We start from the raw sequence: 27,673 nt of genomic DNA, 5'->3' as shown, positions 1-27,673 counted from the left end.
ATTTGATGCAGAACACGCGGCCGAATTGGAGAAAAAGAAGAGACGGCTCGAGGCCGAGATGGAAAACATCCTGCAGCGAAAGAAAGAATTCGACACCAGGATAAAAGACTTCATGATCCCGACGAAACCTAAGCCACAAGTAGTCGAGATAACGGAGGAGGAGGACTACGACGTCGAAGGACAGTCTGGGAGCGTCGAGGCATTCGACGAACAAGATGAGGAGGCCTTCTACTACGATTATGAAGGGGACGACGACCGCAGGATGCTCCTCGGGTCTGCATCCTCGGACACCCAGGAGATAGATTGGCAAGACGTCGACACCGAGAGCCCGGAGGAGAACGTTGACACGTATCCCTCGAGGCCCTCGCCGCCTGATGACATTGGGGTCTACAACACCGTCATCAGGAATGCCGCTGCAGTTTTCAAAGTAAAACTCAACGAAGAGAAGTAGAAGGCAGACTTCCTTCTAGAGACACTACTTCCCACTCAAACAAGGAGCCAGTACTTGCCCATGCTCGAGAGCGTCATGGCTCAGGGGAAAGAGGCATTCAAGGAGCCTGCAACCTGCAAAGCAGTCACTCCCAGGACGGAGAAAACGTATAAACATTCCTCCAAAGAACCCCCCTACATTCAGGGCACAGTCTCGGCAGACTCCATCAACGCAGCCACGGCAAAGAAGAGGGCCAATGTGCCTACTACTTCTGGGCCACCTCCAGACAAGGAAAGCAAGAGGATGGACCTCGTGGGGAGCAGAATTGGACGGAATGCCGCAATGCACTGGGGCATGGCAAATTCCAACGCGTTGCTCAACAGACACATGATCATGGATGAGCTGGGCCAGTTAGTGAAGAACATGCCTCAGGAATTCAAGGAAAGAGCTGAACACCTGGTCGAGGAGGGGGAAGAATGTGGCAAATTCTTTCCTCAAAACTGCCCTGGACAGAGCAGACACCTCCAGCTGACTCATGATGATGAGCATCACGGAAAGGAGACCAGCCTGGCTCAAGATTTCAGGCTTCAAGCCGGAAGTGCAACAGAGCATCCTGAACACCCCGTTCAACGGAGAGACGTTGTTCGGGCCCCAGTTCATGAAAAGCTCAGCCAACTGAAGAAGGATAACGAGACTGCAAGATCCATGGGGGCATTGCAGTTCAGAGGTACTAAAAGAGGCACCCCGTCATGAAGACCTAACGGGAGGGGAGGAAACCAGCCAGGAACATCACACCAGGCGTTCCAACAAACCCACCAGGCAGACACCCAGACACAGCAGGGTCAACAAAAACAGTCCTGGCAGTACCAGCCTAAAGGCCAGTCCTTTCGCGGGAGAGGAAATGGACGTGGATAGAATAAGAGAGGGGGACAACAACCCACCTCTAAGTGACTTAAGCAAGCTCCATGTGCCCACCCAAGCAAAAACTCCCAGGGTGGAGCACAAACAAAACAGACAGGAGTAACACGAACTAAACACCTGCGAGCATGTAAGACCAGTGGGAGGAAGACTAAGGCATTTCTTCCAGTAGTGGAAGAGAATTACTTCAGACAAATGGGTTCTCAACATCATACAGTTAGGGTACTGCATAGAGTTGGACGGGAAACCAACAAACAGAAAACCGAAAAGAAGACCACTAGCAAAGAAAGAGCTAGAGCGCCTACAAGATGAAGCAAGAGAGCTCCTGCAGAAGCAGGCCATAGAACCAGTGCCTTACAGAGAAAGGAACAGGGGCGTGTACTCAACGTACTTCCTGTTACCAAAGGTAGACGAAACAATGAGACCCATCCTGGACCTAAGATTCTTGAACAAATTCATAAGAACGCAAAAGTTCAAAATGACCTCCCTGCAAGAGGTACTTCCTCAATTGCAAGGCGGGGACTTCATGGTCACCATAGACCTCAAGGATGCCTACCTGCACATCCCAATGAACAGAGGGCACAAGCATCTGCTCAGATTCACCATCGGGGAAAAAACACTACCAGTTCATAACCCTGCCGTTCGGCCTCAAATCGGCACCAAGGGTCTTCACAAAGTGCCTTGCAACAGTATCAGCACACCTACGAAGGGAAGGAATACACGTATACCCTTACCTGGACGACTGGCTAATAAAAGCAAGCTCATACGATCGTGCAAGCAGCACGCACAGAGAGTGACAAGCATGCTGATGAACCTGGGTTTCTCCATCCACTGGAGGAAATCCTCACTGGAACCAGAACAAGTAAAAATCTTCCTGGGAGCACAGATCGACACCTTACAGAGTAAGGTGGTCCCCAGCGAGAAGAGATCGAGAGCACTGGTGAAGGAGACGCAGCTCTACTGGAAGGGGCAAGCTCAGACAGTGAGAACAGCGAGCAAGATCATGGGCATGATGGCATCATGCGTACACCTAGTGCCAAATGTACGGCTTCACATGAGACCTTTACAGGAATGGCTACAGGAGCAATGGTCACAAGCTACAGGTCGTTGGGAGGATCTAGTGGTTGTAACGCACTCAGTGCAGAAAGAAATGGCATGGTGGAACATGGGGAACATAACAAGGGGAAAGCCTCTGACGCCACCAATGCCAACTGTGACCATTACCACAGACGCATCCCAGAAGGGGTGGGGCGCTCACATGGAGAAACTCGGAGTGAGAGGACTGTAGACACCAGCAGATGCGGTCAGACACATCAATTACCTGGAGTTGAAGACAGTTTTCCTAGCGTTGAAAGCCTTCCAGACAAAACTGTACAAGCAGAGAGTGTTTTTTTTTTTTTTTTTTTTTTTTTAAACCTTTATTTGAGCAAGCAGAAATGTACAAGGATGGGCCTACAACCACACGGGCCAGCCGCTAAAAAGGAGTAGACACATATCACATAAGCCCGCAGAGGTAACCGTCAATCAACAATGCAATACTCCACATTATATACAGGACCAAAACAGGTTTTATATATATGAAAGAACAAACATACAAAAAGGCGAGAGTGTATCACTGAAGGTCAGCCCAAGGGACGCAAGGGGGGGACAGCAGCGGAGGTGCAGTAATAATATCCTAAGCACTAAGGAGTATGGAGCGGGGGGGGGGGGAGGGGGGCAGAGATCAGGAAGAAGAAGGGGGGAAGAGCCGGTGACACCAGCTCAGTCCCTATATGAAGATTCCGGGAACGCTAGCCTAGGGAGATAGGGTAATCTCGATAGTGTCCACAAGGGGAGGAGTACAAATGTCGCCACGGTATTCGTTCCATTGACCCCACATCTTCACCCATGCCCTGGGTCTACCCCTGGCCACATAAACAGTTTTCTCACGGAACATGGACCAATCCATATTATCCTCCCATTGCGAGAGGGCAGGGGGCCTGGAGGCCCCCCAGAGTTGCGCAATATCTCGCTTCGCAATCATATAGCCCAGGGTGGCCCATCTAGTCTGTGCCACCGAATAGTCCGTGGGCTCCCAAACATTCAAAAGACAGCGACGAGGTTCCGGTCGCAAGGATATCCCCGTCACCACAGTCATCAGATCAAGCACGGCCACCCAATAAGCAGCCACCATCGGGCACTCCCAAAGAATATGCAGGAAAGTAGCACGCAAACCACATCCACGCTTACACAGTCCATCGGAGGAAAAGCCCATCACCATCAGTCGCGGTCCCGTCACGTACACCCGATGAAGGATCTTCAATTGGACCAGACGGAGTCGAGCCGGTATAGCCACCTCCTTCGGAGAGGAGAGGGCCGATTGCCAATCCTCATCATCAAGTTCCAACCCATCTCCCATCCACTGTTCCCGAAGTCGGGCCAATAAGTCAGTCCGATTGTTGATCAACTTTTTATAGATCAGGGAGATAGTGCTATCAGGAAGATGTCCGTCAAGGATACGGTCTTCAAGTGGGGAAGAGTCAGGCGGAATCTCACCAGGAGCAAACACCGAAACCAAAGCGTGCCTGATCTGTAAATAACGAAAGAATTCCCGACTACTCAGGCCGTAGTCAGCCTGGAGGGCCTGAAACGGGCGCACAGAACCCTTAGAATATACATCCCCCACTTTAGAGATCCCAATCAAGTCCCAACGGTCAAAACCCTTGGAAGACCAAAGACCGCCCAGACGTTCTGAAGCATAAAGCGGCGTCGCCAACGTCAAGCGATCCTCCCAGCCCAGGCTCACATTCGCAGCACGCCACACTGTCAAAGCAGTCAAAGTAGGTCCCACAAGATGGCGCCCAGCGGAGCGAGAATAGAGTACTCTATTAAAGTCACCTCCCGGAAGCTGAAGTTTATCCATCTCAAACGCCGGATTACGACCCGGAGAGAACATAGCGTGATTAATAGCGGACAGATGGGAAGCCCAGTAGTATCTCTTAATATCGGGGAGCGCCATGCCCCCATCGTACCACGGGATGGAAAGTTTCGCGAGAGCAATGCGCGGTCGCCCATCCCAAATAAGTTGCCTCTGAAGGCTCTCAATCTCCCGAAAATAGGTCTTGGGGATAGGATCATAATAATTCTGGAGAGCGTAGAGAAACCGCGGTAGTGACATCATCTTAAACAGGGCCGCCCGACCCAGTGGAGACAGGGGAAGTTTGCGCCAGCGGGCAACGTCCAAACGGAGCCTAAGCAACGGGGGAAGGAGATTACGATCAAAACGAAGGGACGGATCCAAGGTAACGAAAACCCCCAAGTATTTGAAACCATCCCGGACCACCTGAAGAGGAAGTCTACTCGGCAACGGAGGCAAGATACCAGATAAAACGTATACACAGGATTTAGACCAGTTGATGACGAGGCCTGAGTTAGCGCCAAAGGACGCAAGAACGTCAAATAAAACAGATAAAGACTTGCGAGGGGAAGTAAGATACAAGAGGATGTCGTCCGCATAAAGCGAGACGCGGTCTTCGAAGTCCGGGGCCCAACGAATACCTTTAAGGGACGGTTCCCAACGGAGCCAGGCCGCCAACGGTTCAAGAGCGAGCGCGAACAACAGAGGGGACAAGGGGCAACCCTGACGGGTACCCCCTGCCCAAGGAGAAGGGGGCCGACACTCTACCGTTCACTACAACTTGCGCCAGAGGTTCCGCGTACAACAGCCTAACCCAGCTAATAAACTCGCACCCGAATCCAAATTTCTCAAGTGTCGCCCATAAATAGGGCCACTCCACAGTATCAAAGGCCATGGAGGCATCCAGGGACGCCAAAATGGCCGGTTCAGTCAAAAGCCCCGCCCTCGCCAGCGCGCCGTGGAGGCGACGTAAATTCAGAGCAGTGTTGCGATGCGGGATAAAGCCAGACTGATCCGGATGGACCAACTCCCCAAGAACCGAAAGGAGACGGGTCGCCAAAAGTTTAGCCAACACCTTAGGTTCAACATTTAATAGGGATATGGGCCTATACGAGGAACAGAGGTCACGCGGTTTACCCTCTTTGGGAATGACGACGATGGTCGCCAGACGCTGATCATAGGGAAGCATGTTCCGCTCACGAGATTCTAGAAACATGGCGCGGAGATACGGCGCCACCTTATCGGGGCGTAATTTGTACACCTCAATAGGCAAACCGTTCGGGCCCAGTGCTTTGCCCGAACGGAGCGATCGAACTGCATTGGCTATCTCATCATTCGTAAAAGGGGAGTCCAAAGCAATACGGTCCAAGTCGGTGACACAGGGCAAAGTGATATCACGCAGAAGAAGGCGGGAGTCGGCAACATCCCTCACAGACACGGGAGCATATACCACACGGAAATATTCCGCAAAACGATCAACAATGGCGGTCGGATCAATCACATTCTCACCACTCGCAGACTGAATCACGGGCACCACACGATTAACTCTTTCTTTCTTGTCCAACCACGCTAGGAGTTTGCCCGCCTTGTCACCCACATCGTACAATCTGCCCTGCTGCTCACGAAACATCACCTTTGCAGCGTCAGTGACCAGAGATTTATATGCAAACTGTTTTAGACCCAGGGCATGGAGTTTGTCAGGCGTGACACCAGATTCCAACTCGTCCTCCAAAGCAGAGATCTCCCCCTCAAGGTCCACCACCTCCTTCCTCCCTGCCCTCTTAGCTTCAACAATCAAGGAAAGGGCCTGTCCACGAATCACAGTTTTAAAAGCTTCCCACAGGGACACAGCCGAAGAGACCGACCCCTCATTTTCCAGGAAATATGCATCCATGGACTTGAGCAAGAGGGTACGAGTCTCAGGGGAGGAAAGATACCAAGGGTTAATGGGAGCCACTCGGCCCGCCGCCTCTACCCCAACCTCGAAACGAAGCCAGAGCGGCGAGTGATCAGAAATACCCCTCGGCAAGTGTAAAATCTCACGAACCGCCGATGATTGGGCTGCGGGCATCAGGAAATAATCCAGCCGGGACAGACTGCCATGGGCCCCAGAATGGAAGGTGTATTGGAGCTGAGTAGGATGCAACAGTCGCCAGCAGTCCACAAGGCCAAAGGTATCTAAAAACCCACCCAACCACTGCTGAGCCTGCGGGGTATCTCTAGGGCGATGGCGATCGTGAAGGCCGGAAAGCACCGAATTAAAATCACCGGCAAGAAAGAGAGTGCTATCAGGGAGATCCAACAGAACACGGCCCAAGTCAGTAAAAGTAGAGGCCTGCAAACCCGGGGGAACATAAACATTGAAGAGAGAGAGGGTGCGGCCTTCATATCTACCCACCAGGACAGTATATCTCCCACGGTCATCATGAATCACCTCATCGATAGCCAGGGGGAGGGAGGTTCGAACAAGAATACCCACACCCCTAGATCCGGAGGTAAACCCTGAGTGCGCCACAAGGCGGTAGCCCCATCTATTCATTGCATAACAAACATTACCAATCAAATGGGTTTCTTGCATGAAAACAATGTCCGGTGACAAACGTCGTATACATTTTAAGACCACACTGCGCTTAATACGATCTCCCAGGCCATTAACGTTCCAGGAAAGAAATTTCAACCCTCTACCCCCCATCCCAACCACCCGAGCCAAGACCCCTCGTCCATGAGCTAGACATCAGAAACAGCAGCAAACACAGGAGCAACTCGCCTTGAAAACAACACACAGAAAAGAAAAAACTTCCCAACCCCCCTCCCCCAAACTGAAGAGAAACACCCCCCACCCTGCACCCCTGCAAAAAGCTAAAGAGCCACCCCAACCTGCAGTGTGCCTGTCGCCCAAGAACCCCTATTCTACACAAAGACCCCGGAGGAGGAAAGGTCTCCGTTCCATCCACCCCCCGACCTCAGCAAGAACAAAAATAACAAACGAAAAGACAGAATGATCACAATGTAGAGGGACGCCGGCCAACACTCCTGAGAATGTATTCAAAATAAGACATAAGAGCCGAACAGTTAGATCTCCACACCACCTTCGGCACCGCCAGGGTGAGCGGCGGAGTCTGTCTCAGGAGGACGGTCAGGCAATGAGTCCAGCCAGTCATTAACAGCATCTGGCCGATCAAAGAAAAGGGTACGTTCATTGTATTCAACCCGGAGTCTAGTGGGAAAGAGCATGGCGTAACGTAGGCCCCGATCCCGGAGACGTTTCTTGGCACCACGAAACTCCATACGTTGTCTCTGAACCTGTTGGGAAAAGTCCGGGTAAAAGTTCACCGTAGCATTCTCAAAGGCCACCGGGCCCTTCACCCGCGAGGCCTGCAGGATAGCGTCCCGGTCTCTATAATGAAAAAGCTTCGCTACAATGGGTCTCGGCGGGGCTCCCGGCTTGACTTTGCCCCCTGGAACACGATGTGCACGTTCCACCGTGAAAAATTTTGTGAGACCAGAAGGGGCCAAATGGTTCAAGACCAGATCCTCAACCAGGAGATCCACCGAGTGGGGTTCAGGGTTTTCCGGTACACCAACCAGGCGAACATTGCAGCGACGCGCCCTATTTTCAAAGTCCTCCAGGCGACGGGTCATGAAGTCGTTCCCCCGACGGAGATTTCCAATCTCTGTTTGGAGCTCCGAGACGTCATTCGTAAGGCTAGAGGATTTAATATCCAGTGATTGTACCCTCTCATTCGTCTTGCCGAGATCAGCACGAATCAGATTCACCTCAATAGCCACGGTGTCAAGTTTGTGGGCCAAGGCCTCGTACTGTAGGCCGATGGATTCCCTCACACCCGAGATGGCGCCCATGATATCCTGTAAGGAGGGCTCCGCCGACTCTTCCAAAATTCGTTCGGACGCAATACTAGAACCAGGCAGGGCAGCTCCGGGGGACCCCTTAGAATGGGTATAACGGTCCATGACATTTGATTGAACTGGAGCTCCGCGCAGAGGTGTTTTCGTCTTGCGCGTCTCTCTGTCCCCTCTGCCCGCCATTTTGAAGATGCGTCACAGGACAAGCCACCAGGTTCGACGGGCCCGACACCCAAAGTACAGGATCAAAAGTACATAAAAAGGGGGCACAACTCGGGTAGAGGTCGCCAAACCAGCAAATAGGTCACATGAAAGCCCAACAGCCGATCTGCCTCCAAGTCTCAGTCGCAACACGACATCCACATCCGTGGCCCAAGTCGGAACGGAATCGAAACCGAAACTTAGGAAGGGGGGACCCACAAGGCCAGATCTCCTGCCGTTGTTGTTCAATTGCAGGACGGCTACAGTACCGCACCCCGTCCCGGGCGCACCTCAAGGGCGGAGCCCAAAAGTTCAGAGCACCATATCTCAGGAATACGAGATCCAAATCGATTTCTGAAAAGTGCCAGGGTAATCAGCCAAACGTCCCCTACACGAATTCTTGCAAGAAATCAGGATTCAGCCAGGATAAAATGTCGGGAGCGGCGAGGGTCCGGAGAGCGCTGTGCTCAAGCGGCCATCTCGGATGCCCGCCAAGCTCCTCCCCAAGCAGAGAGTGTTGATCCAGACGGACAACACAACAGCGATGTTCTACATCAACAAACAGGGTGGGACACAATCTGCCCGCTTTCAAGGCTAGCGCAGGAGATATGGAGATGGGCTATCCCACTCAACATAGACCTGTTAGCCATACATCTACCAGGACAATGTGGAGGCAGATTGGCTCAGCAGACAAACATCGGCATCCCACGAGTGGGAGCTCAATGCACAAGAAACAAGGAGGCTGTTCAACAGGTGGGGGACACCGTCGGTGGACCTATTTGCAACACGCCAAAATGCAAAATGCTGAAACTTCGCATCCAGGCAGCCCGGGGAGGGGTCCCTGGGGAATGCCCTATGGATAGACTGGTCCAGGAGATTTGCTTACGCTTTTCCCCCCCCAATACCGCTGATGCACAAGGTACTCAGCAAGTGCAGAACAAGCAACATGACCCTGATACTGGTCGCAACGCAGTGAGCCAGGCAGACAGGGTACTCACAGATCATGGAGATGACACAGTGTGCACCCCACAGATTCGGGAGAAGAAAGGACCTACTCTCCATGCAAAACGGAGAGGTGCTGCACCCAGAGCCAGAGAGCCTGAGCCTAGTAGCATGGCTCCTGAAGACATAGAGTTTGCACATTTGAAACTGCCAGAAAGCACCCTGAGGGTACTTCGGGAGGCACGAAGGCCCAGCACACGTAAGTGCTATGTATCAAAATGGAAGCGATTTACACTGTGGTGCAGGAGAGAAAAGCTACACAATAAGATGCAGAAGGACTCGACAGTGCTAAAGTACCTCACGCACCTGCCCGATAAGAACCTAAGCTCATCCTCATTAAGAGTTCACTTGGCAGCGATAGTCGCTTACACAAGGGGAGAAACGTGCAAGAGTTTCGTCACGTCACAAGTCGTTAAGAGATTCCTAGATGGAGCAAAAAGGATCGCACCACCAAAGAGGGTGCCGCCACCGGCATGGAACCTTAACCTAGTCCTAACGGAACTCCCTAGAAATGCTGACCATGAAAACCGTTTTCCTGGTAGCAATCACCTCACTACGCAGAGTGAGCAAGCTACAGGCACTAACGCTACAAGAAACCTACATCCAGATACACAGTGATAGGGTAGTGATGAGAACGGACCCATTCTTCATGCCAAAGGTGGTGTCAAGGTTCCACTTGAACCAGACTATACAAATACCAAGTTTCTTCCAAAAATCAGCCACTAGCGCTGAACGGGCTCTGCACACCCTAGATGCCAGAAGGGCAGTCATGCACTACATTGAGAGAACAAAAGGACACAGGAAAACAAAACAGTTATTTGTGTCCTTCGCTACTGGTTTCATGGGGAAACCAGTAACTAAAGGAACCATTGCACGATGGATCGCACAAACAATACAGTTCTGCCACAAGCGAGCAGGACAGGAACTAGCAGAGGGGACACGCGCCCACTCTACCAGGAAAAAGAGAGCTACAGTAGCCTTCCTAGCTAACACACCCATTCAGGACATATGCCTGGCGGCAACATGGGCTTAAGTGCACACGTTCACGAACACTACTGTGTGGATATACAGATGAACAAGGAAGCACAAGTCGGACAAAAGGTGCTTCAACACATATTCAATAACCAACGCTCATCTTCCACCCAGCCGCCACAAACATGAGAAACCGCTACAAAGTCTAAGCACAGCATAGTGAATACAGAAAGATTCACGCTGCAAAACCAATAGTTTCTTACCTGTCGGTGTAGTTTTGCAGCTTGAAGATCTTTCTGGATTCACTAGCGAACCCACCCACCTCCGCCAGAAAGATGATGCTGGAGAAAAAAAGGGTGGTTAAAAGCAGAGACAATACTGAAACATGACGCCTTAAAGGTTAAAGCGGTGAATAACTTAGTGGAACATTGCCATAACTTCGGTAAGAGAACACGCACGAAAAAAAGAATCCGAAGATGGCGCCCAAGAGTGGGAGCTTCCGCAGGAAGCGTGCCGACGTCACCGGAAATACACCAAGAGGTGAGACGCCGACGCCCACCTGGGCTACAAAAAAAAACCCAAAGAAAAGACTCCGATTCCGTACCCAACCACAAGACTGCGAAATAATGCACAGCATAGTGAATCCAGAAAGATCTTCAAGCTGCAAAACTGCACCGACAGGTAAGAAACTATTCGTTATAGACACTGTGTATAACAGGCCACAATTTAAAGCTTTAGAGTTGCGGCTAAGGGCATTCCTGGAGTGCCTGAAAGTGGGTCGATCTATTCGGCTGATCGCCTCACCACTTTCAAAACAAGCTGCCGCCACTGTGAGCATGTTATCCCATTCCCCTCCTATTCCAGTTAGGCCTTGTTTTTCTGCACTCTCTTCCATTCTAGAACCTCTGGCGGGATGACACCTATCACCCACCACCCATTGCCAGTCTTAAAGCCATCCCAAGCATCATATATATCAGATGTCATGGAGTTCCTTCGTCACTACATCAAATGTCTTGAATTATGTAAAGCTTGAGGGAAGTCTGAGATTAAAAATAAGAATGTGGTATTGTCCACTGTCAAAGTGCTGAGCTTTTTGTTGGTGTGGAAAGCAACACTGCCCCTAAAATATTAGCTAAAAGTGCACTGGGTGGGCCCCAGGCTTCAGAGGTAATACCAACACAAGATGCGTCCATTCAAGTAAAAATATTTGCAAGGCTTTTAAGGTGCAGTTTCTCATGCATGAGAGATTTTTCACTGAGCTCTATACCTTGTCCCTCTGCCCCTTCTTACATCCCCCACTATGGAAATATTACTGCATTGTGAATGCACTACAGTATTTTTAGCTCTTGCTGTTAAAATACAAGCATCTTTCAATTGTTGCTATTCACTTTTCCTAACTTTTATATCTTGTGTGATCTAGAACGTCTTCTTCAGTCTAACCTTTTTCCCCAGCACATCCTTGATTCATGGACCACCAGCAGCACTTACTTCAAAGCTGGATGAGACTCTTCATCTGGTACAGGTTTTGTCCCTCTGCGTCAGAAGCATCGGGAGTTCTGAGCGACATTTAGGAAGGTGCCTGAAGAAGATATATTTTATATAACAGTTTTTTGGGATTCGTTGCAAAGTCCATGATTGTCCTTCTTCAAGAAGATTCACATCTCCTATGCAGTAGCACTCAAAATAGACAGCAATGCAAATTCGGGACAGCTGGCCCACAATCAAGTGATTAAGCTCTATCAAGTGGCTTAGAATCCATTGTAAGCCGTAATACAACTGAGAAGAAGCAGCAGAGGGGCAGGCAGTGTCAATTAAAGGCATACACCCGGACAAAGTGTATATACTTAAGAGGGGAAGCTTAGTCCTCCATACACCGCATGCCGACCTAGTCAGGTTTATTCTCCCATAGTGCTCCTAAGTTTAGGTCTTTAGTCTGTTCCTGCACACAGTGTACCTGTGCTCAAACAGCCCCCTCCCCGTCTGTTCCAGAAGGAGAGAGTGGAAGAGAGGAAGTGCCCTGGCGGGTGTCGGGCACTTGGCGGGTGTCAGGCTAAGAGCCCCACCCTGTACCACCAGGGAAGCCTGTCTCCTTTTCTGGAGACCCCGTGCACCCGCAGCCTGTAACTCAGCTGGACCAGCCTCCTGTACCCTCCCCTCACCACCACGTTAGGTCCTCACGCCAATTTCTGCAATGTGGGCCAGATCCTTAGTGGGGTGCATGCTGTAGCACCATCACCCTCAGATGCTCATTTGGATCTCTGAGCTACCACACATCCTTCCTCAAAAGAACAGCAGGCTGCTGATCAGGCTTATAGCATGCCGCTGTTACACAAGCAGCAGTCTCCTCTAGGTGGATTCCACTGTGTGTGTGCCTTTTTACCGCTGTTTCACAGTGGACAGTTTTCACTCTCCATGGTTCACAGGATGCATCTGATGGGGCTGCCAAAAGCAGAATAGAAGTGGCGTGAGGGGCAACACATGCATCTGGCACAGTAATCCTTAGTATGGCAGTAGGCTTAACAGCTCGCTTTTCAGTAGTTCCAGTTCTTTTTTGCAAGCTTCATTAATAGATATCACTCCAACATGATTGCTGGTATTAGTACTTAGCAATCCTACCTTATTCTGATACTTGTAAGTACTTATCCAATTCTTGCAAATCAGAAAATAAAACCTATTACAAAGTTCATACCTGTTACAACAATGATGTTCAGTGTTCAAGGAAACAGCAAGGCCTGCTATTCTTGTATTAAGAGACCAACTACACTGATAACTCCACACACTAAGGCCAAGTGTCTCCCATTCCAGTAGCCTTCACTAGGACTCAGAGATATGACTTTGTCGTTTAGAGCTCTTGGTGAAAATAACTGACAGAAAGTGGACTGATGCCCTTTCAATTATTTTCATTCTACGAGACTGTATTCTTTGAATATCGACAAAAGTAAGACTTGTAGTTATCAACATTCTAGAAATTCTTAGAAATTAATAACACGCTTACATAAACCATGAAGCAGTCCACATTTAGATAAAGCATTGCACATATTTTCACATAAGCTTGATTGTTACACTGCAGGACCTAATATAAACGAAAACACGTCATATTAATCATACTTGTGCAGTATTTTTAGTAATTGTTTAGCACACTTAGCTCAAGCAGGGGGAATGCCTAGGACAGAAAAATCGCAATAATTGACACATTCCAGATTTTCCTTTACTTGAGTTTAGATTGTGAGGATAAAGAAAATCTGAAATGGATTGATTTAACTGCATGTCCCTCCCCCCCCCCCCCCTTCCTCCTACAGTGTCAGACAAGCTTGATGTAGACATAAAAATGTCTGCTGAGTCCATTGTAAGCAGGGGACACATTTTATGAATGGTATTGTACAAGAATATTGTGGCCTAAATATAATCTAGCAAACAGTGTCTAAATTCTGTTTCCAAAAATCTCCCCATTGTTATTAATATAAAATATATACCAAATGTAAATATATTGTTCTTAATTATGTTTATGCCATGCTATATTATGTTACAACCCTATGAGCGAGTAAGCTTGACATTTATGTGGTATCAAATGTGTTATATTTAATATTTGACACATTATTATAAAGAAAACTCGAATAGCACAACATTTTAGCTTGATAACTCCAATGGATGTCCCTGTTGTGTTTTCTTTTGTGTTGCAGGTGCCACTGGAATAGAAGATCGTCTTCAGGAAGGAGTGCCCCACACAATAGAAGCACTGCAGAAAGCAGGTATAAAAATATGGATGCTGACTGGTGACAAACAAGAGACCGCAGTGAATATAGCATATGCTTGCAGGTTATTGGAACAAGATGGCAGGCTATTTTTGCTCAACACACAGTGCAAAGTAAGTACAAAGAGAAAGGTGTGCTCAAATGCTATTGGAAATTGTACTGCTTTACTCTTTGTTTAGTTCAATCACTGTCACTTGTGGCCTTTTTTCAGGGCATTGCATTAAGAGATCTAAAAAAAGGGAATAGACAGCAAGTGGCATTGAGAGTTTGATGATTAGTTGAGCGAGTGAGATACACATGTTGTGTTTAAGAAATGAAGCGGTACCCTATGATGCTTTCATTGGTAGCATTGTTAAAAACGTTTTCCCTGAAACCATTCTACCTTGGCATTTTCTTTAATGTGATGTATAGGTTTGTGCTTATGCACTGCACTACCTGACAATAACACAAATGCCTCCTATTCCATTAGAAAGGTGGTTGTTTGTCCAGAAACTGCGTAGAAGTCTTATTCAAGCAAGAGCAGGTTCTGAATAACTTCTCACAAATAATGGCCAGTTGCACTTTAATTTAATAAATCCGTTTCAACTGCCCATATCCTGTAGCCCTTAGGAGCTCAACCATTTATATGGTCATCATTTAAATGTTTCACTAACGAAACTGTTTGTCTAACAGTAAATATGTGTCTATCTTAAAAAACCAGCCACAGCTCAAGCAACACATACTGCAAATGATAACAGAACAAATTATGGGTGTTAGGCATAATACATGGGATATCCCCTGCTCCACATTATAAGTATAATGCAAGTCAGTGATGAGCTCTGTGACTTTATAGAGGAATGAAAGAGAAGGCTGAGTTCCTTTATAAAGTTATAGAACTCTGATGTGACTTGCAATATCCTTTTAATGTACAGCGGGGGTTATTTTATTCCTTCTAATATGTGGTCACACCATCACCTACCCCACAAATTGCTTGAAACCAACCATAGTGTCTTTTTCTTTCATGTCCATTTCAGCCAAGGACAATAAAAGCAGAACCTGTACTGCGAAATTATCCACATAAAAACAAACAGTAACTTTGCTTAAAGCTATCTGAATCTGTTTAACATAAATCTGAATAAAAGAAAATGCTGTGGCTCAGAGTGTGTAGAAACACATAGAGATTCTAAATTGTTTGTAATAACTTAAATCATTGTCTTTGTATGGATAACATTTTCTTTTTAGAAAACATAATATTAGAATAATGGAAAAACCGTTGCAGTTTTCCTTTTTCAGTTGAGTTGCATATCCTCCCTTCCTTCCTGGCTTCCGGCTGTGGCAGCAGGCATTGTGACGTCAGAACTCAACCTAAATAACTCATTTCAGTTCAGTTGCTACATCATTTCTTTATCATAGGCCACCAAAGATGTCACAAGTCGCCTTTAATACAGGTTTTTTAACAGGGAGCGCAGGCTCCCATGTAAAATTCTTTGACTAAAAATGCCTTAATGGTTACTGTCTCAAGACAACCACTGACCTCTATAGTACAAAGTACGGACTATAAATAATTACACTATTTAGTAAAGTGCTATGGAGAATTGGCTCTTAAAATACTGGGCCTTAGAACAGTGTTCCTCATATTGTGGCCAATATCCTTTTAAAAACATTGATGACTAGGAAGCTTTCCTTCAGGATATTGTATAGTAGGATAGATTCCTCATCAGAGCTATTTCCTAAAAAGATGATTGTATGACAACATTTGCTACATGAATCTTAATAAATAATACTTGCTACCTGTCAGTATTTATAACAAAACTTATTGGCGGAATATTTTGTGAAGACTGTTTGCTTTACCGAATGACGGTGATCTGAAAAGTACAAAAATATATAAAGAGAAGCCCATAAGAGAGGCTGTTCAGAGGAGCATTCCCCTAGAAATTCCTCTCTTGGAGAACATTCTGGTGAAATGAAGGGGAAGAGACACAAGAAAAGGTATAATCTTCTAGCCCTCAAAGCTTTACATTATACATCATAGAACTTCCTAAGACAAAATGAGACTTCCTCAAGTCAACTTCAGTCTTTATCTGAACCTTCCATTACATATTTGAAGGTACAGGTTCAAGACAAGTCGGATCTGAATTGTAGTCCATTATAACATGAATTATGTATTCCTATTCAGTACAGTGGCTCTAGGAAGGAAGATATTTAGTGCCTGTGATTTCTATAGATTAACTTTAAAACCAGACACATGGTGTTAATCGTCCTTTCCTGCAGACTTGGGTTCCATCCCGGCCATTAGAACATTGTTTGCATTCACTGTATATTTTTCTCCCAAAATACATCCCCATGATCTCAGCTCTTCTCCGAACATGCTCTTCAAATGGTTCCATGATTAAAGCGAACAGCAGTCGAAAGGGGACGCTACCCCTTTCTGGTTCGTTGGCAGATCAGAAAGGATGATGAAGAGCCTCCTTTGAAACCAAATCTGGTGGTGTACTGTCATTTTGATGATTGTCCAACCTCCAAAAAATCTGCTTGACAAAATCAGGCTGCTGAAACTACATGCTGGAGAAATATCAAATGACAAAATCCTTTTTCCTGAAAATAGTATGTTTTTGTGGAAAGGGCATCTGTCATCAAGAGAACGTACGGGAGGAGTGGATGGTGTAGGGGGAAGTAACAGAGGTAAAACTAGAAAAAGGAGTAAATCTCGAAGATAAAAGATGTAGAAGTATTAAAGAAAGGAAAAATGATGTAAAAGAATAGAAGAGAGTAAAAGGTCAAAAGGTAACGTAGTGTGTGTATGTTGGGGAAAACGTGAATGAGATCGGAGAATAATAAAAGTATAAAAAGAAATTATGGTGAGGAAGGCAAAGCATATGGGTATTAAAGAAAAGGAAGGGGAAGTAAAGGGGATAAGTAGTAAGGGGGTGTAGGAAGGTGGAACATAGAAGGGGTAGGGGAAAGTAGTAAACTTATATTGGGTTATTAAAGAAGGGGAAGTAAAAGTAAGAAAGGTAGTGGGAGAGGGTATAGAATGGCGAAACATAGAATGTGTAGGGGTATTAATTTTTATTTTTTAAACAAATTTGTATTAGTTTTATGCATACAAGTTACAAAAATGCAGTCAATCATCAAACATGGATAGCGAACCTTTCAGCGCATAGTCCAAGCTGATTGTATGTGAAACTCCAATATAAACAGTCATTTCAATAAAACAATATTCAGCCCATCCCAAAACTGTCATAACATGCTACTCCACTTAACCCTCCATAAATCTAACTAATACTTACTCCACCCCTATCCCACCCCTGCTTCTCCCTCCCCCCCGGTGTGTAATGCTATAAGCAACATGCCCGATGCTGTTCATAATATAGCTATTATCCAAGTCGTTTAGAATCATCCCTATGGAGTGTCTGCCCTTCCTTCAGCCCCCTCTTCTCGTGCTGCCCCTATGCGGTGTTCCGATAGAGATTGTACCAGTGCCTCCCATGCATGTGCAGTCTCTAATGCTTTGTCCTTATTTAGGCGACGCGCTTGTTGATATCTAAGGGTGCTCTCGCTACTTGCCCACTTCAGGAACTCCGCTTTCCACCTCCCACAATTAGGGCCGTCTTTTGATTTCCAATGTCTTGTTATTTCCCTTTTTGCTAGTATCAGCCCCATATCCACAAATTTGCTTGTCACCTTTGTTTTGGGTGTGTGAGGAAACCAGTAGAGCACACATATTGCTATGTCGAAGATTAAATGTCGTTCTGTGACCTCGTTCAGTATGTATCCTACGTCTTCCCAGTAGTTCCCAGACAAGGGCACCCCCACAACATATGTTCTAATTCTACCCCTTCGTCCGCGCATCTGGGGCATGCTGCATCTTCTACTTTAAAATACTTCCTGGTCCGAGGGGTACCATCTAAATCGGAGGGGGGTGACATGACGGCCTTTCTGCAGAAGCTGTTCCAGAGCATACTGGGCGAGCCGGAGAACTTCGAGGTCCGGATAGACCGAGCACACAGAGTGGGCCTGGCATGCCGGGCTTCGGCTCCACCGCCTGACATCCTGGCCTTCTTGCCTGACTACCCACTAAAGGAATGCATTCTTCAACTGGCAAGGCAGAAACAACCTCTTCAATTCCGGGGCTACGCTGTGGCGCTCTTTCAGGACCTGTCGGCCATCACACTACAGAAGCGGAGGTCGTTCAAGGTGGTTACGACCTTCTTGAGGGACAAAGGGGTCCCCCACTCCTGGGGCCACCCCTTCAGGCTTATCTTCAAATGGGACGGGGTCCTCCATCAACTTCGATCCCTCCGGGACACTTGTGCGCTGCTGGGTATCACCCTGGAGGCTGACGATGGAGAGGGGAGCCCGTCCATGCGGTCCTCCCCAGCGCACTCTCAGAACAGAACGGGCGACGGCTGGCAGCGGGTGAGGCGGCGGCGACCCCACAATAACAATCTCAAGCCGGACTCTGCAACCATAGCTCAAGAGCACGCAGCAGCAGTCCAAGAGGTCGCCAAGGACACCTCCGCTGGGACTTGATTTGATACTGGTGGGGGGTTTGATTGAATGCCTTTTCCTAGCAAGGAGCCGGGGGGGGGCGGGGCGGGGCGGGGGGCCACTGAGGTTGCCTCGATTACACGTTTCCCCACTTTGACACGATACCACGGACCTGCAGAGAGACTGCACAGGGCCGGGACAATGATTCCTAGTTTTGGGTGGGACTTGGGTATGGGGTGGGCGGGGGCTGGGGAGGGAGAGGTGGCAGGAGAGGAGGGTGAGGTTGAGTTGCGGGTGAGGGAGGAAGGGAGGGGGGGGAAGGACGGGGGTTGATTTTTTGGGGTTGGGGTGGGGGGTTGGTTGTTAGCCTCATCCCACCACTTCACATGCCACGATGCCCAACACCTTTAAAGTATTGACACTCAATGTGCGGGTACTCAACAATCCAGTTAAGAGACGTGCAATCCTCTCCTCATTGGAAAATACACACGCGGATATCTGCCTCCTCCAGGAGACGCACTGGCTGGCCCGAGATTGTCACAGTATCCGCGCACGAGCGTTCCCGGGACAATACTTCTCCTGTGGGTCCACTAAAACTGCCGGGGTAGCACTTCGAGTAGCAAAACATTTTAAAGGGGAAGTCCTCCACAAGCTAGCAGAGATACGGGGCAGACTCCTGGTATACCGCGTGGTCCTGGGAGGAGTGGCCTTCACAATAGGCTCTGATCGGGCAGAATATGCGGCAATGAGGCTGAAACACGCCTATTACACCGGTGGTGATCGGTGTGGGCGGTTATTGGCCAACCGGCTCAGACTAGCCCAACAACGCCAAAGGGTGAAGGAAATCGCGCGTACTGATGGGTCTACTGTGTTAGAGGATGCACAAATAGCAGAGACGTTCCGAGACTTTTATGCTGATCTTTATGGGGGCACGTGTCCGAATGTTGCTGCCGCAACCAAGTACTTGGACTCTGTTACGCTTTCCTCACTGGCGCCGGAACAGGCGGATTGGCTAGAGAGAGACATCCGCATCGAAGAGGTGGTCACTGCAATCGCTCGTCTTAAGGTGGGGAAGGCACCTGGACCGGACGGCTATTTCTCCTCCTTTTACAAGACCTTCTGCACTACCATTGCGCCGTTGCTCACTCGCCTATTTAATTCATTCGCGGACCCCGAAGCCATTCCACCGGATCTCCTGCGTGCCTCTGTCTCGGTTATTCCAAAGCCAGGGAAGGACGGAACCAAATGCGGGGCGTATCGCCCAATATCCCTCCTTAATGTCGACCTCAAACTATACACCAGCATCCTCGCCACGCGTCTGGCCACCCATCTGCCAGGCTTAGTGGACCCCGATCAGGCAGGCAGCGTCCCTGACCGCCAGACGGTTGACAACACTAAGAGAGTCACCCACCTGATTGAAAATGCTTCCCGGATACCTGGGGAATACATGGTATTGGCGGTCGACGCTGAGTGTGCACTGGCCTTACCTAGAAATGGTGCTAGCCAAATACGGGATAGGGGAGAAATTTCGGACCCTAATTTTCAACTGCTACGGCGTGCCCTCCGCGGTTGTGAGAGTCAATGGCTACACATCGACCGCGTTCCCCATAGAGAGAGGGACGCGGCAGGGGTGCCCATTGTCACCACTCCTCTTCGCCCTCTACATGGAACCCCTCGCTTATCGAATCCGGCAGCGTCAGGAGGCCATTGGCATCAAATTCGGCGGCGATCTTCATACCATCAGCCTCTACGCGGACGATATTCTAACCTTGGATCACCTGCGGCAGGCGTTGCCGGCATGCCTTGATGAGCTTGAGGCGTTTGCTGCAGTGTCCGGATTCAAGATGAATGCGGACAAATCTATAGCATTGGTCCTGTCTCTTACGACCTCACCACGAACTTATCTGCAGTCCCTTCTACCTGTTCAATGGGCTACAGATACGGTTCCGTACTTGGGAATCCAGCTCGCCCCGACCCTGACCAGAATGGTCACGGCCAACTATACTGCCCTGCGCACTCGCATCCGAGGAGAGTTAGATCGGTGGAGACATCTTCCTCTGTCTTGGCTGGGCCGCATTGCAGCGATTAAGATGACTGTACTGCCGCAAATATTATATCTCTTTCGTGCCCTCCCACTGCGTCCTCCAGCAGGCTGGATAAGACAGACCCAATCGGACCTAGCCAAATGTATCTGGCAGGGGCGGAAGCCTAGACTGAAGAGAACACTCGCTACTTTGGCTCCTGAGTAACCCTGGGTGTAGTTCGCGAAGTAGCCCTACGCGAAGTGCACTTCGCACGACGCGAACTTCACATAGCACTACGCGAGCTGTGTAGTAGCATGTTCGCACTGTGCAAGATGCGCTTTCAATGATTGCACAGTGCGGACAAGCATCTGGCACTGTGCAATCATTGAAATCGGCATCTTGCACAGTGCAAGCTGTAGTTTTCTGCTGCTCGAGTATATTTTTACTCGAGCGGCAGCTTTCTCAATGCGGACTGGTAGTTTCTCATTGCGAGCGGTAGCGAGCATGCGCGACCACTCGCAATGAGAAACCTGACTTCCGTGCGTTCAGAATCTCGCCGGGATGTCATTTTGCTTGCTCGAGGTCGCGAACATGACGGTGAGGACCGCGAAAAAGCAAAAAATGACCGCTGCACTACGCTACGCTGCGCTACGCGTGTTCGCACTGTGCTACGTGCAGCTCGCGTAGTGCGAAGTTGCGCAAACTTCGCAAACTACCGAGCGTAGCGTAGTGCTTCGCCCAGGGTTACTCCTGAGGAGGGAGGTTTGGGCATTCCTGACCTGCATAAATACTACCAGGCGGCGCAATTACGCTACTTGGTGGAATGGAGCAAGTGGGAGTCCGACAAGCACTGGCTCTTCCAGGACCAGGCGGTGGCGGGGCGCCCGCTGCAAGAGATTCCATTTCTACCTCGAGGTTATAGACCTGCCAACCTCTATGCGTCCTCTATCACCCGGGTTCCCCTGGAGGTCTGGGATGCGACTAATACCCTTAACGGCTTGACTACATTCCCCTCTCCACTCACACCCCTGGTGGACAATCCTGACTTCACTCCCGGAATGGCTAAAGGGGTCTTTGCTCACTGGAGGCCGGCAGGTTGCCGCTTCCTGTATCACGTATACAGCCCGGATGGGGTGCTTCCCTTCCAGCTCTTTAAACAAACATATAACCTCCCCGAAACAGAGCGCATGAGATATTTGCAGGTGCGTCACTGGGCGTTGCAGCCGCAAATACGAGAATCAGTTGATAGGGAATTCACTCCATATGAGAAATGGCTTTTTTCACGCACTTCCAACTCCAAGCTCATCTCAAACCTATACAAATTGCTCCAGACACCAACCACACACATCTACAACCCGGTAGAGTACGATGGGAAAGAGAACTGGGTAAATCCCTGAGTCATAAGGAATGGGGGAATATTGCGTATAGGGCTAGGCACTCAGCGTACCACATGGGACTTACCGAGACACTCACAAAAATATCTCTATACTGGTACTACACCCCTGAGAGACTATCCGAAATGGATCCTTCCAAAGATAAGCTCTGCTGGAGGGGGTGTGGGCACACCGGCACTTTGGCACACATTTTGTGGGATTGCCCGCTCCTCCACTCGTATTGGACACACATCTTAGATGAAGTTGACGCACACTTCCAGACAGAAATACCCCGCTTTCCCGCTTATATACTGCTGGGCCTCCCCAATGCACTAACTTACCCACTGCGCTCTTGTAGGGGCCGTCAAATGACCATAGCTCTTGGGTCGGCTCTGCAGAACATCCTTGCACACTGGCGTACCACCACCATCCCTACCACTACAGGCTGGCTTCACCGGATGTGGCATGTGCTAGGTATGGAGAAGCTGTCACTCATCGCAGCAGGGAAGGGGGATCAATTTGAAGAACGTTGGCTGCCCTTTAGAGCCCTACTTCTAACTGAATTCACGGAAATAACTTTTCCTAAATATCTCGGATTGCTGCGCCTGACGGCACCCATAGCTACGGACCCTAAAGCACTCGAGGCATGAGGTACTCAAGAGTTGAACGAATGAGCCGTAGGGAGACTGTTGAGAGCTCTGGACCGGGTGGGGGGAGGGGGGATGGAGGGGGGTTCGGTTTGGGGGGTTGGGTTGAGGGCGGGGGAATGTTTTTTCTGTTTTTTTTCCATTTCTAATACTGTCTTGGTTCAGTGCATTTTCGTCCCTAACAAGTCGGACGTTGCGATTATTGCCAATATTGCTTTAAATACCGTGCCTCCGCTGAGGCTTGCTATCCGCACCTGGTGTACCTACACTGCCTATTGTACTATATTGCACTGTTTTCCAATGATAATAAAAAGATTTAAACCTAAAATACTTCCTAATCTTACCCGGAGTTAAGTATGCTCTATGTAGTATAAAGAAATGCACCAGCTGGAACCTTGCATTCCTCGTGCTTTTCCAGGGATTCAGCACAATCTGTTCCCATGCTGTCTTCAGTATAGGTTTCCCGATGCCTGTTTCCCACTTGAGCCTCAATGCCTCCAATGGTGCCAGCCCCTTCTTTTTACCATTCTACAATACAAGCATGTGACCGCCTTGAAGGTCCCCGCTGCCATAACCACATATTGGCATGCCATTGTCGTAATTGGCTCAGTGAGCCCTTCCTTCCAGTGCATCTGTATTGCAGAGACCAGCGCTGCATGTATTAAAATCCCTCCTCTAGGTAGATCATACCTTTCCTGTAATGCCTGGTAGGGTAATAATGCCCCGTCTTCATATAAATCCCCTAATACTGGGATTCCTGCTTGCTCCCAGAGTAGTAAAGACGTCCAGTCACCCCCATGGAGTAGTGCTGTAAGCATCCCCAACGGGATTTCAGGCGCATAAGGATGCAACACTCCCGTTCTCCTTTGGGAGCGGTTCCAGCACAAATGTGTAGGGGTATTAATACAGGTAACATTTAAAAAAAGGATTAAAGTGGAAGGGTAGAGGACAAATGAGTATTGCAGAAAAGAAAGGGGAGGTATAAGAATATAAGGGTGTAAAAATGGAAAGGTATTGGAGGCTGGAAAGGAAAGGGAAAATATAAATTAGGTAGGGGATAGTAGTAAAAGTGGAAAAAGTATGAAAGTGGGAGGTATAGGACATATGGGTAATAAAAAGAAGGGTTACGGTGGAACCCTCTTAAACGGGGGGATATGAGGGGCGTAAAATCCCTTTCTAAAAACAAATTACTCAAATATTTGTTCAAAATTGGTTTTCTTCAGCCTGGTTCGTCAAACTGGAGAAAAGTATGAATTAAGAAACATTTGTCAAAAAACCTTTGATGAGCAAAAATTGACGAACCACTTTTTTAAGTGTGTATTTCATCAGAAATATATATAACCATCATTGCTATCAGATTTGTCTATCCCCTCGTGGCCCAACTCTTAAACTTGGGCCAAATCCCAAATTTGTCTGATAGCATGCTCAACTGTCTCCAGTCCACAGAATCAAACACTTTCTTTGCATCTAGCAATAATAAAAGGATGTCTTCCAGGTTCCTACGAATATTAACTAAGCTATGAAGTAACGTGTTAGTATTGTCTGCACTGCCTATTGGCCATGAATCTGGATTACATCGGGTCTACCAGGCCCAACAGAAAAGGACCCAGTCTCACAGACAGAGGACTTGTTAATATCTTAACATTCAACTTTAGTAATAAGATCCATCTGTAATAGCTACAGAGCCAGGTATCTTTCCTCACCTTCTGCATAGCCATTACTCATGCTTCATTCATAGGTGCATCAACGTCCAAGCTTCTGCAAATAAGGTGAACCGTTTCACTATGGTTAGGGAAACCTTATTAGAAAGTTTTGTAAAACACATTGGTAAATCCTTCAGGACCTTTGAGCTTTGCATTTTTCCAGTAATGCAGTTGGCACAATAATTGAATTGTTTAGTGTCCGTAAATGAGGGAGTTGCAGGATATTTCAAAATCCTATCTTTGGGTGTTCTTCTGCATTATACAAGTCCCTTCAAAGCTCTCTAAACTCCTCCACTATACTTGGATCATCAAATTACAGGGATTTTGTTTTAACCAGCATTTTATCTATTGTTTTCTTGATTGTTCATTTTCTGAATTTACTTGGCAGCAGTGTGGTAACGTTGTATTGTTTCAAGCGAAGTATGTTCTGTGCTTTCTATGTCCAATGCCCTTATTTGTTCCCTGACTTGTGCTCTAAGTGCCCTCACCTTTCTCTACAGCGTTTGTGACCCTCTTCTTGTATCTATACTCTTCAGATCCCTAGGATGTCCCTTCTGCTCTTTCTTTATGTAGTCTAGCCGGAGAAAATGACCCCTTGTATCACTGCTTTCAAAAACTTCTGCCTGCTGTTTTCTGTGTCAAACAATTTTAATGCGGTCTACGACCAGTTTTTGTATGGATGTGTTAATCTACTGGTGGTTGTTAAGCTTCCGTGGTCTACATACTTGGCAGTCGTAAAAGGTCATCAGAGTCAAGACGATAGTTCGTTTCTGCATTTACAAAAACTGGAGAGTAGCAAGGTGCTGATGGCAAGGTGGGCCAGCCTGGCATATGCCTTATGTGCCAATGTTCGATGTATGCCCTTCGTTTTACTTTTTGTTATACTACACTTGTATACCTCAAGAAGTTTAGCACTGAATTAAACTGTTTAAAAAAATTGTGGCATTTAGAAAAAAGTTTAATGTGCTGCTTTAAGTGCCTTCAAGTGTTGACTAAGCTTAAGGAGTCCAACCAAACCAGGCTCTTGGCAGAAAATGAACCCATCTGGCCAGCTCTCTGCAAAGATTAATTTCTGTCCAAATTCATTGGTAAATGTATGTCTTCCAAGCCACGAATAATATCACATTGTCTTCTGCCTGCTGTTCTATCTCAGCTGTTGCTGTTTTGATAAACGTCTCCTGGTTAATATTATTTGTGCAAATGTTGCAATAGTACAATCTGAAAGAAACATGTAGTGATTGATTCCTTAGCTTAGAATTACCCCCAGACGTCAGACTGGATCCGGAATTTTTTTTCATCAGCAGTACCCCAGCGCGTCAGTAGGCGTTGTTGTGCGGCTCCGCGTGCGTCGTTGACGCCGGGATGACGTCGCCGGAGCTACTTAGGCGGGCACACACACACGCTGACGTCAGTTCTTTCTTTTTTCGTGCCAGCAAGCACAGATCCGGGAAGAGCAAGTACCCCCAGTCACTTTTTGACTGAGTTTTTCGAGGCTTTTTACCTCATATTTTCGAGGCGATCGACTCCTGGTGTCGTAGGGATGCCCGGGTTCAAGAACTGTGGGGACTATCACCGCATGAAGTAGTTGACAGACCCACACCGCATGTGTCTCTAATGACTGGGGCGCGGCCATGACCCCAAGTCGTGCCCCGACTGCCAGACCATGGCGCTGAAGACTTTGCGGGAGCAATCCTGAAAGTTGCTTGAAGTCCGGCAGACGGCTCTGCGCCATTCAAGGTCCCGGTCCCATGGGAGGTCGAGGGACCGGTCGCGGAGTCGTTACCATCATTCTTCTGGATCTAAGTCTTGGCACTTGGGTCAGGTAAGTCGAAGCATTCCAAGAAGAAGTTGAAGAAGCATCGTCGCTCTCTCCTTCCCCCTCGCCTGATGCGGTTAAGGGTACGGGCGGTGCCACCTCCGCGGCTGCGGCGGAGCCTGCGACGTTGCCCCCAGTCTACCCCCTTCCCGGGTGCAGGGGTGATGCCTGCTAAGGTGCAAGAGTTTCTTGCTGCCATGGCCCGACTCTTTGGGCTGTCTGGCCACGCCGGTGCACCTGCGGGCCCCGCTTGCCCGACTGGGGGTACTGCTTAGCATCTCTGGCGGCTCCGGCCCCGGTGTCGGTGGCGGCTCCGGCCCGACCCGGCAGGCCCCCCAAGGATTTGGGATCGGATCCACTTTGACGCCCGTTGACCTAGTGACACTTCCACCGGCGCCGATCTCCCCGGCACTGCTTCCGACCTCGCCCGCTCCTCGGATGACGTCGTCCCCAGGTTCAGCCCAGACATGGTGCCAGATCGGTGTCACCGACAACGATGGGCCTTTTTGTGCCCTATGTCCCTCCTCCTTATTTTGAGCCTGTTCCACATGACTTTGGACTAAGGGGAGGACTGAGAGGGGTCTGAGGACCGTCTAGCGCAGGACTGTGCTTATGATCCGGACTGGGCAGAGGATTTGGGGGAGGCCAGTGGTCTTGACACCTCGCCTGAACGTGGCATGCTGTCTCCTCCTACCGTGGCTACGGAGGAGGGAGACAGTTATGCAGTGGTAGGGCGGCCGAAGCTCTCCATCTCGAACTCCCTACGGTGGCCGTCAAGACTAATCTCCTGACAAAAGTGCTCCAACCGGCGGCTACCTCTTCGGAGCCTGTGCTGCCTTTTAATAAAGCCCTTTCCGACGTTCTTTTTGGCACCTGGTCCAGGCCCAACACAGGGGCTCCTGTGGATAGGAACGTGGCCCGACGCCACCACGCGGCTTCGGTCAACTCCCTCTGCCTTACCCAACGCCCCATCCCTTAGAGCTTGGTTGTCCAAGCCTCTACATCTCGGAGCGTGTTCCCTACCGCTTCTCCGTATAGGGAATCCAAGAAGCTGGATCAGTTTAGTAAGAAACTGTTTTCATCTGCCAGCTTAAGGCTACGGTCGGTGAACACTGCATGCCTCTTGGGCCGTCATACCCACTCTCTGTAGGACACGGTTGCGCAGGTGCTGCCTAACTGCCCGGAGGAGGCCCAGCAATTTTTCCCCAGGCGATTGGCGGCCGGGAGAGACGCAGCAAAGTTCACCATACGTTGTGGGCTAGACACCGCCGACTCACTGGGCAGATCGATTTCCACGACAGTGGCGCTTCGGCGCCACGCCTGGTTGAAGACAACTGGCTTCTCAGGGGATGTCTAGAACACTCTGATGGACATGCCCTTTGATGGCATTTGCCTTTCTGGCCATAAGGCAGATAGTGTGTTGGAGCGCTTCAAGGACTCCCGGGCTACTGCCAAGTCCTTGGACCTGTCAGCTGCTCGGCCTCCTCCGCCTTCTGCTTTTCGTTCCTATTGTGGCCACGGAAGGGGCACCTCACAGTGTTCGCAGACCCACATACCACAGCAGCAACAACCTCAGCGTGGTCGCGGATGTGGGAACCGTCGTGG

At 48.8% G+C, this 27,673-nt stretch overlaps 1 protein-coding gene across 1 annotated transcript in view; it reads left to right on the top strand.

Moving 5' to 3' along the window:
- Positions 1–27,673, top strand: part of ATP10D (ATPase phospholipid transporting 10D (putative)) — a 745,681-nt gene that overhangs the window by 521,198 nt on the left and 196,810 nt on the right. The window contains exon 15 of the mRNA XM_078678229.1: positions 13,964–14,148. Within this exon, the coding sequence (XP_078534355.1) occupies positions 13,964–14,148 (185 nt within the window). The remainder of the gene's footprint in view (positions 1–13,963; positions 14,149–27,673) is intronic.

Source organism: Lissotriton helveticus, chromosome 2_2 (assembly GCF_964261635.1).
Source record: "Lissotriton helveticus chromosome 2_2, aLisHel1.1, whole genome shotgun sequence".
NCBI lineage: Eukaryota > Metazoa > Chordata > Amphibia > Caudata > Salamandridae > Lissotriton > Lissotriton helveticus.
Note: the sequence above shows the minus strand (reverse complement) of the source record. Positions and strands in the feature narration are given on the sequence as shown.